At 41.2% G+C, this 15,969-nt stretch overlaps 4 protein-coding genes across 5 annotated transcripts in view; 2 read left to right on the top strand and 2 right to left on the bottom strand.

Moving 5' to 3' along the window:
• Positions 1-15,969, bottom strand: part of matk (megakaryocyte-associated tyrosine kinase) — a 634,871-nt gene that overhangs the window by 359,242 nt on the left and 259,660 nt on the right. The window lies entirely within an intron of this gene.
• The window catches only part of perp (p53 apoptosis effector related to pmp22), a 57,488-nt gene that overhangs the window by 27,766 nt on the left and 13,753 nt on the right, over positions 1-15,969 (top strand). The gene's annotated exons all lie outside the window — the stretch shown is intronic.
• Positions 743-8,438, top strand: LOC104955580 (SRSF protein kinase 2). The gene is made up of 3 exons (XM_010782939.1): positions 743-819; positions 3,204-3,296; positions 6,239-8,438. Exons 2-3 carry the CDS (start codon positions 3,221-3,223, stop codon positions 6,421-6,423), a joined length of 261 nt encoding a protein of 86 aa, XP_010781241.1. The 5' UTR covers positions 743-819; positions 3,204-3,220; the 3' UTR covers positions 6,424-8,438.
• On the bottom strand, positions 7,847-14,332 carry adck2 (aarF domain containing kinase 2). Of its 2 annotated transcripts, XM_010782941.1 has the most exons (9): positions 14,124-14,332; positions 13,047-13,968; positions 12,763-12,909; positions 12,507-12,635; positions 12,151-12,246; positions 11,734-12,012; positions 10,063-10,191; positions 9,869-9,922; positions 7,847-9,516 (listed from the first exon to the last, which is right to left on the bottom strand). In XM_010782941.1, the coding sequence occupies exons 2-9, from the start codon at positions 13,911-13,913 to the stop codon at positions 9,376-9,378; spliced, it is 1,842 nt and encodes a 613-aa protein (XP_010781243.1). In that variant the 5' UTR covers positions 13,914-13,968; positions 14,124-14,332; the 3' UTR covers positions 7,847-9,375. The 2 variants fall into 2 exon arrangements, with proteins under 2 accessions (XP_010781243.1, XP_010781242.1); XM_010782940.1 differs by having other exon boundaries at positions 13,047-14,332.

Genomic DNA, 15,969 nt, shown 5'->3' with positions numbered 1-15,969 from the left:
GGAGCCACACGAGCACACGCCCCCCGGCGCGCCGCCCGCGGCCCGCCCCCGGCGCCCCCCACCCGGCGTTATAATGTCCGTCTTTTCACTGAATTGTTGTCTTGAAAAGGGTACTCACAACAATTCCGCAACAACTTCATCTTCACCTTTTGCACTTGTCATTTCAACGTTAAAAACAATAAAACGGCATGAATTGCTTCGTCGCATTCCTAGATCCTCTGTCTGGAGCCAGTTAGCGGGCCATCTAGACTAGAGTACCCTGGAACCGAGGGAAACTCTGAAAGAATACGCCCATTGGCTACAAATCAATAAATGATTGGTTGATCAAGCTGTCAGTCCAAAGGTACGCTCTCATTCAGTGCAACGGCCAGGGCATTCTATCAAGGATGTAGAATACCTTGGTTGAAGGATATTCTACCCAGAGACCCAGAACAAGATCTGATTGGTTGCTTTCTTTTCTAACACAAAACCACTGAAATGCGTAGTGCATGGTCCGAGAAGGACAAACAAATCAACGTAACACTGTAATATTACAGATAAACAACACAGATACGATTCTCATTTATTCATTTTATATACATTTTATTACATTTTATTTATATAATTAAATTGATTTTTTGTTTGTTTTATCTGAGTGTTCCAGGGTATTCTCTGAATACCTTGAAGGCCCTGACGGTTCGCCACTGGTGTAACTCATTCCTTTATATCAGTATAGACTCGAGTAAAATATTTAATTTGATCTCTTGTAGACCTTTGAGCTGGCCACTGGAGATTACTTATTTGAGCCCCACTCTGGAGAGGACTACTCCCGTGATGAGGGTGAGTGTTTAAATGTTCATGGTGTAAACAGACAAATATAGAAATATACAGTAAAATGCTTTCGTAGGTGTTCCCCAGGGGAAAGTTGTATTTAAAGACTTATTAGTATTACATTTGAATTCTCTAGATGTGCATTATTAAATGAAAAAGAGCTAATATTAATGGAAAATGTCGCTAAATGTTTTTGAAAGTGTTCTTACTTTAATTTGAGGTATTTTTGTATAAAATGTGTCTGTGTGCTATTCAATCTCAATTTGCTTTACCGATTGAATCCATTGTTCAGATGCATTGATGCCAAGTGTGCCACAACATGCACTGATGCAGTCACAGCTTGAAATTCATTCACTAAACTTTAATTTACTTGTAATTAAGTTTGAAAAACGCTTAATACAAGTGCAGACACCAAAATCAGATCTGTACACTTTTTTTCTTTTCATAGACTGTACAGTTTTAAGCATGCATGTGTGGTTTTGTCAGCATGTCGTCCACAGAAAAGTGTGGCTATTGTTTCTAACAATGCATCTGAACAATGGCCAAGAACTGTGATATACCAATACTAATTTATTAATTATAAATTAAAAACGTATACATTGATAAAAATGGCCAAAATGAGTTTAGCTACCCCCTTCCCCAAATCCCCCTATCCACTGTCAACTGTAAATTCTGTCCTTTTATTCTGCTGCTTTGCCTCCACTCATCTTCACCCAACCTTTCTTAGATATAGAGAGACATCACACATTGTCCTGTCATTGTTCTCAATCCATAGACTTTTGTAGCATACCAGATCTGTTTTGTAGAAACAGTTAAACGGTGACAGTTAGTGACAGAAGCATGAAGTCACATGTTCATTCATAAAGAAAATCAGACCCTGTGTATGCACCCTCTTCCTCACCTCATCTCTTTATCTCCTGTGAGCTTTGATCTCACCAGCTCGTCCTGTCATTGTTCCCATTGCATGTGACTCACAGTTAGCCTCGTTTGGCACGTTTTGCACAGGCAATAAGCCAGTGTCAGATTGATCTTGATTTAAACCTTTCATCTCCCTCCATTGAGGCCAACTAGAAAATCTAGCTTCAGGTTTCACTTCATTCAACTCTGAATCTCATGCATGTCTCTTTTATTCCAAGGCTGATTATTTCATTTCATCACCTCTGCTGTGGAGGCACAGCTCACTAACACAGGTTTTTCTCCTTTACTGTCTGTGACTTTCTCTTTTTTCCTTCCTCTCCCCTCTCTTTTTACTCCTCCCCAAACCCCTCCATGATCTTTTGTATCTGTCACTTCCTTATTTATTTCCCTATCCACATTCTACCCTCTATCTCTCCTTCTCTTTTATTTAAGTTTCCCCTTCCTTGTCTTTCTTCTTTCTCTTTTTCTTCTTCGTCCTTCTTCCTTTCCCCCTTCCCCTCCCTCCCTCCCTCCCACCTCCCTCTCTCCTCTATAGACCACATAGCCCACATCATAGAGCTGCTCGGCTGTATTCCGAGGCACTTTGCGCTCTCCGGAAAATACTCCCGGGAGTTCTTCAACAGAAGAGGTAGCGCTGGCTAGAGAGCTGGTGGGACTGGGACACACAGAGGCCTAAAACTTACAGACATGGACACTAGCTTAACCCATAATAAAATAAGCTTATATTGCTGTGGATTAGATAGGTAATAACTGGATGTATTAAAGGTCACCTATTATGCAAAATCCACTTTTTCACGTCTTTTATACATCAACATGTGTCTCCTCTGTGTAAAGAGATTCTGAAAGTTTCAGGAACAAAGATTCTCTCTCTTTTTGTCCTGATCCATTTATATAAAAAACTGTCTGAAAATGAGCTGATCAGATTTTGGCCACTTTATGATGTCATAACGATTTTTTGGCTTGTGTAACCATTAGCCAATCAGCAACCAAGGAACCCCCCCCCCTTATCACCTGAATCTCCTTCTAGAGCACCATTGTGTTATCTTTAACGAAATATCTCTCAGAGGGGCGTGGGGAGGGGCTCCTTATTTTCATCTAAAGTAACAGACAGAGAATCAGCACTTTTAAAACAGGGCTGAAACAGAGGGGATTATGGGTAATGCTGCAATGATCTGTTTGGTATTTGGAGACAAACACTCCAGACACATGTTTTGTATATATCTGAGACCTGTAATATATTGATGAAAAACAGTATCATAGGGGACCTTTAATTAAACATTTTGACTGAAATCAGTGGGATCAATCTCATGAAATCCCCACCACTTGAGGGGTTAAAGTAGCTGTGTGTTCCGTGGAGCAGCCCAAGGCAGCAGTGTGTGTCGGTCCCATACAGCCCGCCGTGTTGATGTGTGTGTGTGCATGTTGTAATGCTGAATCGTGCCTGTTCCCTCTGTGATGTATGTGGTGGTGGGCAGACCACATCGCTCTGATCATGGAGCTCCTTGGGAAGGTACCACGCAAAGTGTTCGCTGCCGGGAAGTTCAGCCGAGAGTTTTTCTCCAAGAAAGGTAAACAACACCGGGGTCAAAGGTCGTCAGGAGAAGGGCAGGGGAGGCCTCATGTAGCTTTGTGAGAGGAGGAGCTGCGTAGAGGTTTTGGGACGTTTTTAGTGTCATTACTTTTGTAGTACTGCTACAGTAGTAGTACTAAATGAAGGCAGTTCAAATCGTTTTTTCACAGCAAATATTCCATTAATAATTGTAGCTTTATTGATTTCCATTAATATTGCATCATTATGAAATGATCACATTGTATTTGAGTTTTAGGCTTCAGGTTTATGTCGTTTTTTGTTCTCTGGAAAGACAACATTTTCATGGTTTAATAGGTCAATAAAAACACATTCCTAAATAAAGGCACACCTGCTGTGGCCTGAAGTAAATTACATTTGACACAAAAACATGTTCATTGTTAAAGCAATTCAAAGACTACATTACTTGATTAAAAAAAGTCAAATCAGGTTTTGCTGATTTTGTTGTACATATTTGAAGTATTTTTCTTATATGTAGTAGGAAACTGGTCCTATATAATATAGTCATAATAAAATATAATAATATTTTTTAATACCCCTTTGGACAATCGGCAAAAGAAAATATAATTAATAAAGTAATACTGATTTCTACTTATGGAATGCAACAAAATGGTTCATTTAATTCACTGCCATCAGAGGAAAAATCAGACATTTATAGACATGTATTATTTTAATATAGATTTCAACGAACCAGCATAGATTGTTTATACCTTTTTTTATAATGATTTAATTTGAAATATAAATGTATGAAACAACCAGAATCAAAACAACCAATTTCGCTTGAAGTAATTCACCTCTACAGATTGTATTTTGAGGGTAAATCAATAACTTAATGGTTAGGGTTAGGGTTAAAGAAGAAGGTAGTCTATTCTAGGAATAAGATTACAAAGGCAGGATTTACAATACCAATGAGAGTAAAGTCGTACTCTCAGAACAGTGAGGCTTTACTGCACCTCAGGTCTTAAATGTCTCTGACTGCTCCTCTATGAGCCGGGTAAGTGTCTGGATCTGTGTTTGGTACAGCCGATAACCCTTTGCACTCTCTCATTTATTCTCTTTTCCCCCCAATCTCCTTCCCTTTCTGCTCGTATATTCTTTATAACGTGTCATGAGACCTGAATATTTTGCCTTTGATGTTGTCTCTATCTGAGGTCTGTGCCTGCACTTGATGTCTCAATGTTCTCTCTTTTATCCCCTGGCGCTCCGTTAATCTGGTCTGACTTTTCCCGCTCTGTCTCTCCGGGCTTCTGCTGTCTGCTTTCTGACGTGCGGTGCAATCAAGCGGCTGCGTTTCCTTCATGCACATTGATGGGGGAGACAAAACAATTGAACACTTTCATAAAACACAGGTGTAAAGATTATAAGTACACAGTCATTTGGGACAGTCAATGTCTGTAATAATGCAAAAAAACGTCCTTTTAGACACTAAAACTTCATCAATACAATAAAAGGAATCTCGATGGTTTCCTTTCTCCCATCTCATGTTCTCCAATCAGTGTATAGGAAGGAGAGGTTACCATGGCAGCTGTGGTTTGAACTGACCCTTGGGTTTTGCCTCCATCATTAATCATCCGCTCCCAGACAACCATGTTCTTTCTCTATTTAATAAAGAACAACTTCCTCTCCTCGTGTGTTTCCATTACATCTCCACTTCTCTCTCTCTCTACCTGTCGCCCTCTGTTCTTGTGGTTTGCAGACAATAATTCTACAGGTTACTCAACCCCATCATTACAGCAGCTCACAGTGTAACACATGTTCACAGTGGCAATGATACCAGGGAAATCAGCTGCTGTAGTGTTTGGCTGGAGCCTGCAGAATTATGGCCTGCTTTGGCCAAGGATTTAAGAGTCAGTTCACCCAAATAACCCCAAAGCATGTCTTGCCTTTTGTGGAATCTGTCCGGGCAGATATATTTTTGTTTTTTGGCACAAAACATTGAACAATTACAAAGTTAAACAGCAATATCTTTTTTTAAATGTTTCATAGTCACTGTAAATGACCAAGTCCTGTATACAGTGTAGAGTAACAACCTGCAGCTTTTTAAGAATAAATACACAATTTGTCTCATGTAAGCTCACGTTCTTAAAAATCAATGGCTGCTTTTAATAATAGAAAGGTATTGATGGTGATATCTGTAATTCTGGCCCTGGTATAATAAAGTTAGTTGAATCTCCCACCCTAACTCTGTACCATCTGTACATACTTCACTGAGCACTGTTTTTATTAGTGTGATTTTTTTTTTAAATGTTGACCGTCATGAGGTGGAGGCTGAGATCTCTGAGATAAATATCTTAAGTGAAGAGTCAAAACTAAAACGATCTGCATGGCTAGATATTACTAAGTGAAGTAAAATGATAATGCTGGTGTTTGATCTTTTTACATCAACCAACATACAAAACAAAACCAACAAACCTGTCTGTCGACCAACCCTTTCTGATCTCAATACCGTCCGTGGCAATCTATTTGTTACTGCCTAATGGGACAAAAATATATATAGTACATTTAATTTCTAAAATGGCTTACCTAAGTGTACTTTTTTTTAGCTTACATTACTTTAACAGGTGTAAATAGTCAGTTAGTAGTTGGGGACTATTTTCAGCCATGTATTATACAAATGTGTAGGTCTATGTATTTTTACAGTAGCAGACAGCATATGTAGGCCTAGTGTTTACACAAAATAAGCCACAGTGCCATGTTCCTCATAATGAATGAACATCGTATCCATTACAAGTTGTCCACAGATAATTCATTGTAGTTTTTGGATGATCCTTCTTAAAAGTAACCTTAGTACTATCACCAGTCTTTTGGGTTTTTCGAACAGAAACTACATTTTGGTGAACCGACCCTCTTAACTCCGCCCTTCTGTTTTATCTCTCACATCCTCATGCTGTCATTGACTCTGCTCTCTGTCGCCCCCTGCAGGCGAGCTGCGGCACATCACCAAGCTGAAGCCCTGGTCCCTGTTTGACGTGCTGGTGGAGAAGTACGGCTGGGCGCACGAAGACGCCGGCCTCTTCACCCAGTTCCTGCTGCCCATGCTGGAGATGGTTCCCGAGAAGAGGGCCTCGGCCGGCGAATGCCTCAACCACCCCTGGCTCAACTCGTAGCCACAATGTCTGATCAGATGCCCTCCTCCCTTCGTCCCCCCACTGTTAGCCCAAACATCCCCCCCCCTGGTGGCAGCCGGTGGAACAACAGCATGGAGAGAAGCTAAAGACAGTCGGAGTAGATGATTATTCTTTCCTGCCCTATCCCACACATCCATTTCATGCTTATCTGAGTAGGCTTAAATACCACACAAGCCCCTCATACATTCCCAAAAGGAATTCAAAGACAAGCATATGGAGATAATTTGGCATAGTAGCTGTGTCTTCCAAAACATCTCCCAAAAAGATAATTTAAAGATAGATGCTGCTCACGTAAAAGGGAGAAGTCTGGGAACAGATGTGCTTTGTTCTGCCGTGGAGAGCCAGTCCCTTCCATCTAATCTCCTACGAATTCTCAGTTTTACCTTGTTTGGATCCAGTCATGGATCACTGAGAGCTGCTGATCTTTTCGATGATGTGAAACAAAAGTCAACGAGAAGCTTCATCTGCCATGACCTTAACGTAGCTTGGGCCTCAAAGACAATTGTGTTTAGGAGAAGATAATGAGCGCTGAGCTTAAGATCTATACATAGACCCTTCTTCTCTCTTTCCAGCCCTGTTGGCCTTCCTTGCGCTCCCTCACCCTGCTATGGAAGGACGCACACCCACACCGTACTTAAAGTTTACACCCTGATTTCTTCCACAAATCCAATCCCAAGAAGCCCCTCCTAACTGTTTGGTGTCCCTTCTATCCACCTTGTAAATGAGCTATATGCTCCTGCTGGGGGCCGCCTCAGAGAACTGGAGGGCAGCCAGTCCTCCAGGGGGCTGACAAAGACTGACAGATAAAGTGCGGGACGAGCATTAAACAAAATACAATCAATTCAACACGGAGGAGGACTGCTTGGTCTTAAAAGACTATTTTTAAAATGCATGGAGAGACTGATGGATCAGCATGAACGGATATAACAAATGGACGATGGATGCGATATTTTATTTGTGCATTACGCTGCTTTCTTTCCTGTTTCATCACCTCTCTTGGACATTATGTTAGAAAGACTTGTGTTAGGATATTTTGGTGCCCCCTTTGAGTGAGGAAACTATGTTACAACCTGTTCCCCTTCAGCTTTTGACATCCCTAATTCTTGGTCCTCAGCCATCATTCCTGAATTTTATTCCCAAGAACAATTCTGTTGATTCTGTCGTGGCACGTTTACCTAATCTATCTGATTGGTACTATTCCCCTTTGATCCCTTAACTATTCCAGAAAGGGGATGGTCACATGGAGGTTGCACTTGTCTTTGTAGATGTCCTTCAGGGATTTGAAACCTTTGTACATAGAACTGAGATCTTGCAACGCAGACAAGCGACCGTGGACAAAGTTTCAACACACAAGCATCATTCCAAAAACAGAGGCTGTCGTTGGCATATTTTAACTTCCTCTGACACAGTGGGCCATCGCTCCGGCCCTGGAGGGATGTTCATACTGAATTGTGCCACCTGGTGGCTGGATGAGAGTACTGCATTGCCACACACTGCTGCTACTCTCAGTGCCGACGCTCCGAGACGTTCCACTTTATCTCTCCACTTAATCTCTATTTCTCTGTTACACACACACACACACACACACACACACACACACACACACAGAAACACACACAAGAGAACATCGTCACAATTAGTCCAGTTGCCTATTTTTCGCAATAAATGAAAAAAGATGAGTATAAGTAAATGGTGAGATATTTTTAAAAACTATTTAATTCATTAAAAAAAGAGGGAAAAAAATAAAACAACTTTTCTCTGGTTGTTGTGACCGTGACATAATCTCGTCTTATACTGAGGTGATTGTGTTTGTCTTTTAGAGATGTTTTGACTTTCTTTTGTCATTGTTATTATTAATTATTATTGAAGATTTTTTTTACACAGTTGTCACCTCTCCCCTCCCTCCTTACTTGAACAGTGCTGCTCTATCTGGGCTCTTGATGGTGATAAAAGAAAAAGTCAACAGTTTTGCAATAAAGGGTATGTGATGAGTTTTTTTTGCACCAAAAACCTCCTGATTTCACTCTTTCAGCCATGCTGACTGTTCTTCCTGATGACATTGACAGAAACGCATCTCTCGTCTGTGTTTTTCATTGACAGATTTAATAAAATTGTAAATTAATGGATACTGTGCCCATGATGTAATGAATGTTCTGCTTTGAAGCAGCACCAGTCACTAAAAGGTGAGAAAACCTTCACTTGGTAACAAAAACAAACATCATTTAACAGATTCCTTTTTTATTGAAATGAATAATTCATAAAAGTGTTCCCACTATTTTAATGGAAAGTTAGAAGAGATGGTTCAGTTGTGTGCACACTTAGTCTAGCCTTCACTTCGTCAATGGAACAGTATAGTGATTCATACAAGAGCAAATATGGCCCATTAGACAACATTATCTCGGATGCAATAAAATACAGAGCAATAAAAGACATCTTGAGATCAATATCAGTCATTGAAAAGTTAAACATGCATTGGAGAGCAACAAGGGACAGTCACAGTATTTCCTCTTATATCTTAAATCACTACAAATGGTCTCTGATGCAATCTATGTCCGAGTCCATTAGCACTCAATAAACACGAGATTGCTTCGTGTAAAGAACACACTCTCCTTCATTAGGCTCAGTTAGAGGCGCCTGGAAGATTCTTTTCCTCTAAATTAAATGATAGCACAAACACAGTAGATGATGAAACGCATGAGAAGCAGAGATCAAAGTGGGAATACAACAAATTAAAAATGAGGTATGGAGTGAAGAAACTGTGTTTTTGGCCCCCACAGTGGCATCTTGTTAGCTTGAATACAACCACCACTATATCGAGAACACAGCACACACATGCACTCTCTCTAGATCTACTATATGTATAAAATATATAGAGTGTAGGTGTGTTGCGTTGTTACAGATGCCCAGTGTGCTTAAGCTCTTGTGTGTGTGTCAGAGCCTTGAGGTATAGTTTTTTAGCAGCAGAGGTTTGACAATATCCAGTATGTCCAAGTTTGGATCCAGTGTCCTGCCGAGACCCTCCAGCACCATGATGGCAAACACAACGGAGGCAAAGTTACTCTCCAGCTTCACCTAGAAAAACAATCAACATTGAGTTTAATAGCTGATCAAACACCTTTCTGCAACAAAGCTGGTACTTGTATTAAACCAGCTCAAATGACACGTGTACAAAGATAGTTTTGAAGACCTTGAAGTATAGCATTATGTCTTTAAAGACTTGTATTATTCATAGATTTCTCAGTTAAGAAAATAAAACCAAATATTCATTGACAGTATAATTATGTTTTAAACTACATTGCCACGTCCCATCAGGGATTCAAATGATGTTTCCTCCCCTGATTGACAGTTGGCAGTATCCTAAGTACAGCATTTAAAGCTACAGTAGTAGTTTTTTTTAACATAAATATGTAACCTGATATTTTACCTTGTGCTTGATGAGTACACCAAAGACTCTGGACAGCAATTCCCCCACTTGGAACTATAAACACAGCAAACAAAAGACATCATGAGAAATCTTTAGTGACTGTTATTCCCCAACAGAAAACCAAGAAACACCATAAACTGTGTGTGCATAGGAATAAGTATAACACTGAGATATTTGCCATTCCAGGTAAGTACCTTTCCCAGGGAGAGGCTTTTGCTGAGAGCATTGTCCACCAGCTGGGCCATCTCCTTCTTAAACTGCGGGACATCTTGGCAATCATTGGCCCGAGCGTGATTCAGGAGCAACTCTGCCACTCGCTCGCCCTGAGAAAAGGAAATCCAAAACCATGGCAACAGTTAGTCAAAGCTGGAGGTTTTATGTGACCTACAGATTACATACATTTCTTGTTAGCCATTTAAAAAAAGGTCATTAAGGGCTAATATAAGTACACTGCTTGAAACCCATCTTCTACATCAGGGGTGTGCAAACTAAATTGATAAGAAAAAAGCCCAACAACTTATTAACATAACAACCTTTGAATATACCCTTCCTATTTCCTCTTATGATAATCAATCCAAGGCTTCTGTTTTAAGGAATGAGCTGCTAACAAAATAAACAAAACCCTATGGAAAGCTGTGATGTAGGCTGATCAAGCATCATTTACTTAAATTTGATTGATTTTGCTAACTTATAACTTCACTTATGAGGCAATAAACCTGACCTCTAGTGCAGTGGTTCTCAACTGGTGGGTCGCGACCACAGTCTATGGTCGCGACCCATTTCGAGTAGGTCGCAGATGTGGGAGTGAAAAAAGAAAATGATAACTGTTTTCTTTTCCAAAAAAAGTCTACTGTAACTTTTATTTTGAAAGCCCAATTTTCTAATTCTGCGCATGCATTAGGCGTTGGACTGGAAATGCCGGAGAACATCAACGGTTTTGAAAACTTCAGTGACGTACTGTAGTGATAATCTTCTCAATAAAACATGTTTGCTGAGGTTTTTTTGAGTCTTCTGGTCAATCAGAATCAAGATAACGGCATGGTTTTGTTGCCGGAAGTCCAGACAGAGAATAACTTTTCGCTAGAACTACTCTTTATACATCCATGGGTACATATTCAGATAAAAATTAACACGTAATGAAATACGACCCCCCGTTTGATGATTGACAGGCCACAGAACAATGGGAGCTATCTACCCTTACCCACAATTTAATGTATTTCACACAGATATCTCCTCTTTACTCTTCTCTCTGTGAGGAGCAGCAAGTTCAGCTGTCAGAACAAAAATCAAAAAATGGCATAAACTATTATTAAATATGTCTGGTGGTAATAGATTTCTTTATTTTCTTCTCAGAGTGTACCAGAATGCGTATTTATATGTTAGTATTTCAAAAAATCTTCTGAGAATCCCCCCAGACCCCCCTGCTGGGGTTGGGTTTACAGCATGACACGTTTTCACGTATGATGAATTTGCAGGATTGGCGCCATGTCTGCCTTTTTATTGAATGAATACAAGTCAAGTGCGCCTTTTTTGGTTATACAGTTCAACTTTGATTCTAGAAACTTAATGACCTTCATCAGATGACACTTTCTTTAAAAGCATACTTTAGTTCTGTGAAGGGATATAAGGATATATTCACTGTACTTCACTTTAATTACAATTGAATGCAGATTTTTTGTTGAATAGATTTGAGCGGTTCAAAATGGGGGTGGGTCGCGATTTATTGACAAGGAAAAAAGTGGGTCCCGAGGCCTGACCAGTTGAGAACCACTGCTCTAGTGTTTGGACACCCATGTTCTACATGATATGCAATCATTTTTATCATAGACTTTCCTTATATCATAGTTCAGCATGAACCTCATTACCTGATGCAGCACCACAGCAGTGAACACAGCCTTGAGGTTGGACAGGTCGTGCTCGCTGAGGTGGGCTACGATGCCGGCGTCCAGCAGCACCAGCTGCAGAGGACAGGGCTCCGGTCTGATGCTGACCACCACCGTGTCCCACAGGTCAGTGAGGGTGGTCTTACCCTGAGCCTCCCCTGAGACCCCAGCCCCGTCAGAGGAACCAGGAAGAGGCCCGGAGCAGTGGACCAGAATGTTCCCCGGGTGGAGATCACCGTGGACAAAGTTGTCAACAAAAACCTGGAAAACAGACATATAGATGGAGACAATAAGCAAACATACAATCTAAAAGATCTTAATCACATTCACACAAGTCATGAAATAAGAGTAATGGTAAAAATAACATGCAACAGATATCCTGCAGGTGACATTTCTCACCATCTTCAGCATGGTCTCTATTCCCATTCTGGCGATTCTCTGCTTCACCTCCTTAGGAATGTCAGGTCTCAGGTAGTTGGATATGGGCTCACTCTCCTGAAAAAACATGTTGAAAATAAACAGAACAACGTGGGCTTCATGTACATAATTATTTCAAACCACAGTTATTCTATGTTTCCTGAAAATCTGACATTTTGTCAATTGTTGTTGAGTTAAAAGAAAGACTATCTTTCATTAGTTGTAGATGTTTGCTTTTGATATTCTGATATGTGTTACATTGCACATTTGGAGCTCAAACTACCACTCAATCATGTTTGTCAGTGTTTTGTATACATTTTGAATCCGTCTGTACTCACCTCAAAAGTCTCCACTAAAATAGATCTGGTAACAAATGGTCGTAACGTAGTTGGGAACTTGACATAATCCACATTGCGGAAATTTTCCTGGAAACGCTCTATATTCTTGGCCTCAAAGCGGAGATCAATCTGAAAAAAGGGTGTATTTCTTTAAGTATCACAAAAGAGTAGACAAATAGGCTCATATGTGCAATTAAAGAAATAAGGTTTTTGAAAATTCTGTATATTTTAAAAGTAGGGATCTGAATATTCCCACCTGTTTAGTCATGAGCTGCTCAAACTCCTCTACTATCTCACATAGACTGAGCCACTTGAGTCCAGGCAGGCAGTGCAGGAGCCAACTGCCCATTTTCATCAGCAGGATGTCCATTTCCACCTGCCTCCTGACGCCTGGATGAATCACCTGTACAACCCCAGAAACTATTTATAAGCTTCTGCTCCTGACAGCCAAAATATAGACAGTCTGTTCCGAGAAACGGTTACTGAAGGCATGATTCTGGCATGACTCCATTGATGCTGTTTTGTGATTTTAACACTCACCTTGATAGCCACAGGTATCAGATGGCCCTTCTCTGTGCTGCTGTCCTCAAAGCGACCTTTCTCCTCATAGCCCTCCTCCTCCTTGCCCCCTCTCCAGAGCTGTCGCAGGGCCCTTGCGACTCCTCCCAGCCCAGGGACCTCCCATGCCTCCAGCAGGTCTTCTTTCTCCATCTCCTCCACCAACAACTGGAAGGCTGGATCCTCCACCTGGTCTGTCCTGGCCCAGCCTCTGTACACCTGAGCCACACACCCTGAACCCACCGGCTCTTTGCTGTCAAACATTAAAACTCTCCTCCAGCCCTCCCCAAAGGCCCTCCGGAGACACTGCTTGGTGTGGCTCCAGGAGTGAGGGCGCACCTTTACATGAAGCGTGGAGAAGCGCTCACAAAACTCCTGAGGGAAGATGTCCCGTCTGGTGCTGGCCCACTGCCCCAGCTTGATGAAAGTAGGACCAGATGTTTCAGTGACCCACAGAAGAGCCCCCAGCCAGCAAGACGCCCAGCGAGTGGACACCAGAGTCAGGGGCGAGAGGAGGAGTAGGGGGCCAAATTTGAGGAGGAGGACTAATGCACGAAGGCTAATGCGAAGAAAAAATATGAATTTGCGCACTTCGACTTTGGCGAGGGATTTCTTGCCTGCGGTTGGATGTGGAAGAATGGCTTCCTGGCATCTGGCTGCACAGGGTGATGCATTGACTGCACCCCAACATAGCAACGTCACCTTGGGTATCTGCGACAGTATCTGCCCTCTTTTTACAAAATATGTCCTGGAGCTATGGATGAGCCTGGTTCTGGTAAAGCAGCCTGCTTTATGGAAACTGTACCTCAGGTTGAGAAGGATTGCTCTTGCTCCAAAGTAGGTCATCATGTCAAAGGGCTGTCAGATCAGTCCAAAGGCGACTTGTCTATTCTGAATCACCTATCTGTAAAATCATCAGTTAAATATGACCAGCGAAAATCATAAATGCAGTCTACATGTCAACATCTTTAATGGCAGGAAATCCACCTTCTGAGTGTAATGCTACATTGAAGTTGCTAACGCTACAAGAATGTTTTACTACAAATTCATTTAACTTACGGTCAGTCGTTACTGTATTTTCCTTTAAACGGAAGGGAACTGCATTGTTTTGGCTGTCGATAAGTGTCATGGTTCATCTGTCTCTCTACTGTAGCAGAAGTTTTATCAGCTATAAACATGAAGCCTCATTGATATCACCTCAGAGCATGGCTGCAGTCGAAGGTTGCGGTCGGATAATCCAAAAATCAACTCCTAACGTCTAACCCTATCGTCTATTCCTTGACCACTGAGTGAAACGTCACGGGGTTAAGGGATAGTGGATAGGAGAATTCAAAAAGAATTTAGGAGAAGAGACCATCCATGGAAGAGACTGCGGTACTTTAGAGAATCCGACTGCACTTTAGCTATCCGACGTATTTATGATGCGCCAGCGCCAGCGGACGTCATAAATGTGCGTCTGATGCTGTGGGGAAACTATGGAAACTACATTTTTCCAGCGCCAAATAGGCCCTGTCTCAGGTCGACTATTTTCATTTCCTCGCTCCTCGGAGGAGCGAGGAGCGATAATGGAGGAGCGATAATCGAGGAACCACCAGTCCATCCTCCGATGAAATCCTCAGATACTCGCCCCGCTCCCTTACTGTGTATCGCTCACTGATTGGACGATGCAGTGCATGCACTGATCTCATGCTTCTTGTTCTTGACATGAGAGCAGTACCCCAGCGGAGTGAAGAAAATAAATGAAACTCACGAGAGTCACTCCTCAGTTTAAACTGTGTTTTGTTTCAATTCTTGGATCATTTAGTTACAAATATGTGATATACAATGTACTATTCAAATATTATTTTGTAAACTATAACTAAAATTCTATTAAAAGTATGTCTAGTATGCATAACCCTAGTAAACCATAATTACCCTGGCCCTCCCTCTCCCTCCGTATTTAAGAGTGAAAGGAAAAAATAAAAGTTAATGTTGAACCAGTACTTCTTATACAAGAGAGACAAACAGGTGTCAAGTTATTTCGTATTTTTGTTGGCGAGTCTCGTGCCCACGTCTCAGGACATCCTTACTAGGAGCAAGAATAATTTGTAGGTACATCAAGGCAACATTTCTTGTGACATCAAAGGTATCAAAAGTGGTGTCGTCGTTCTGCGTGTGTTACTGGCTAGCGACCGCGTAGTATTTGTCAGTCTATCACTTTCACGTAAGCCTAAGAATTTCATGTCGTCAGAGAAGAGGAATTCAGGAAAACTTAGAGATAGGTGATTAGAGGGAATTGGGCACTGCAAAGTGAGTCTCCAGTTCCTTAATCCTCTATCCCAAGCTTAAATCCTCGACTAAAAACCTAATAAGCCTTTGCGTTGGTCCCTTTTAATCAAAATTCTCCGTTACCTTGCAGGAAAGAGGCCTCGCAGTGCACTTCGCTGCAGCAAACACTCTACTGCGGCGTGTCGACAAAGCAGCACTGGCTCGAGGCAGGGGCAATAAAAGTGTTGTGGGGACGGTGGGTAAATGGAGCTGTGTTGTACACATAGTATAGACAACATCTGGGGTTATTTATTTTAGTTTATTCTTGAGTAAGAGTTTTTTCTATTTACGGTAAGAATTTTGACATATTTGCTTGTTATCAAAACTAATTATACACTAAATCTCACGTGTTACTTGTATTTTGATTAACTCTCTTCTTTTTCTATACATAATAGATAGTTTTTGGGTCAAATTCTAATTTGTAATTAACCTAACGTGTGAAACAAACAAACACACCTATACATCGTGTAATTGTAAAATTATTGTGAATTACTGAACCTGACTTACCTTTACTGTCATTCACTTTAATTTGCTTTTTCGCTAGTAGCCTTTTACAAAGGTTATTTACTTATGTTACTAAAAACTGGTGAAACCAGGA

This window comes from Notothenia coriiceps, unplaced genomic scaffold (genome assembly GCF_000735185.1).
Source record: "Notothenia coriiceps isolate Sejong01 unplaced genomic scaffold, NC01 NC01_scaffold00024668, whole genome shotgun sequence".
Lineage (NCBI taxonomy): Eukaryota > Metazoa > Chordata > Actinopteri > Perciformes > Nototheniidae > Notothenia > Notothenia coriiceps.
This window is presented reverse-complemented; position numbering and strand designations above follow the sequence as displayed.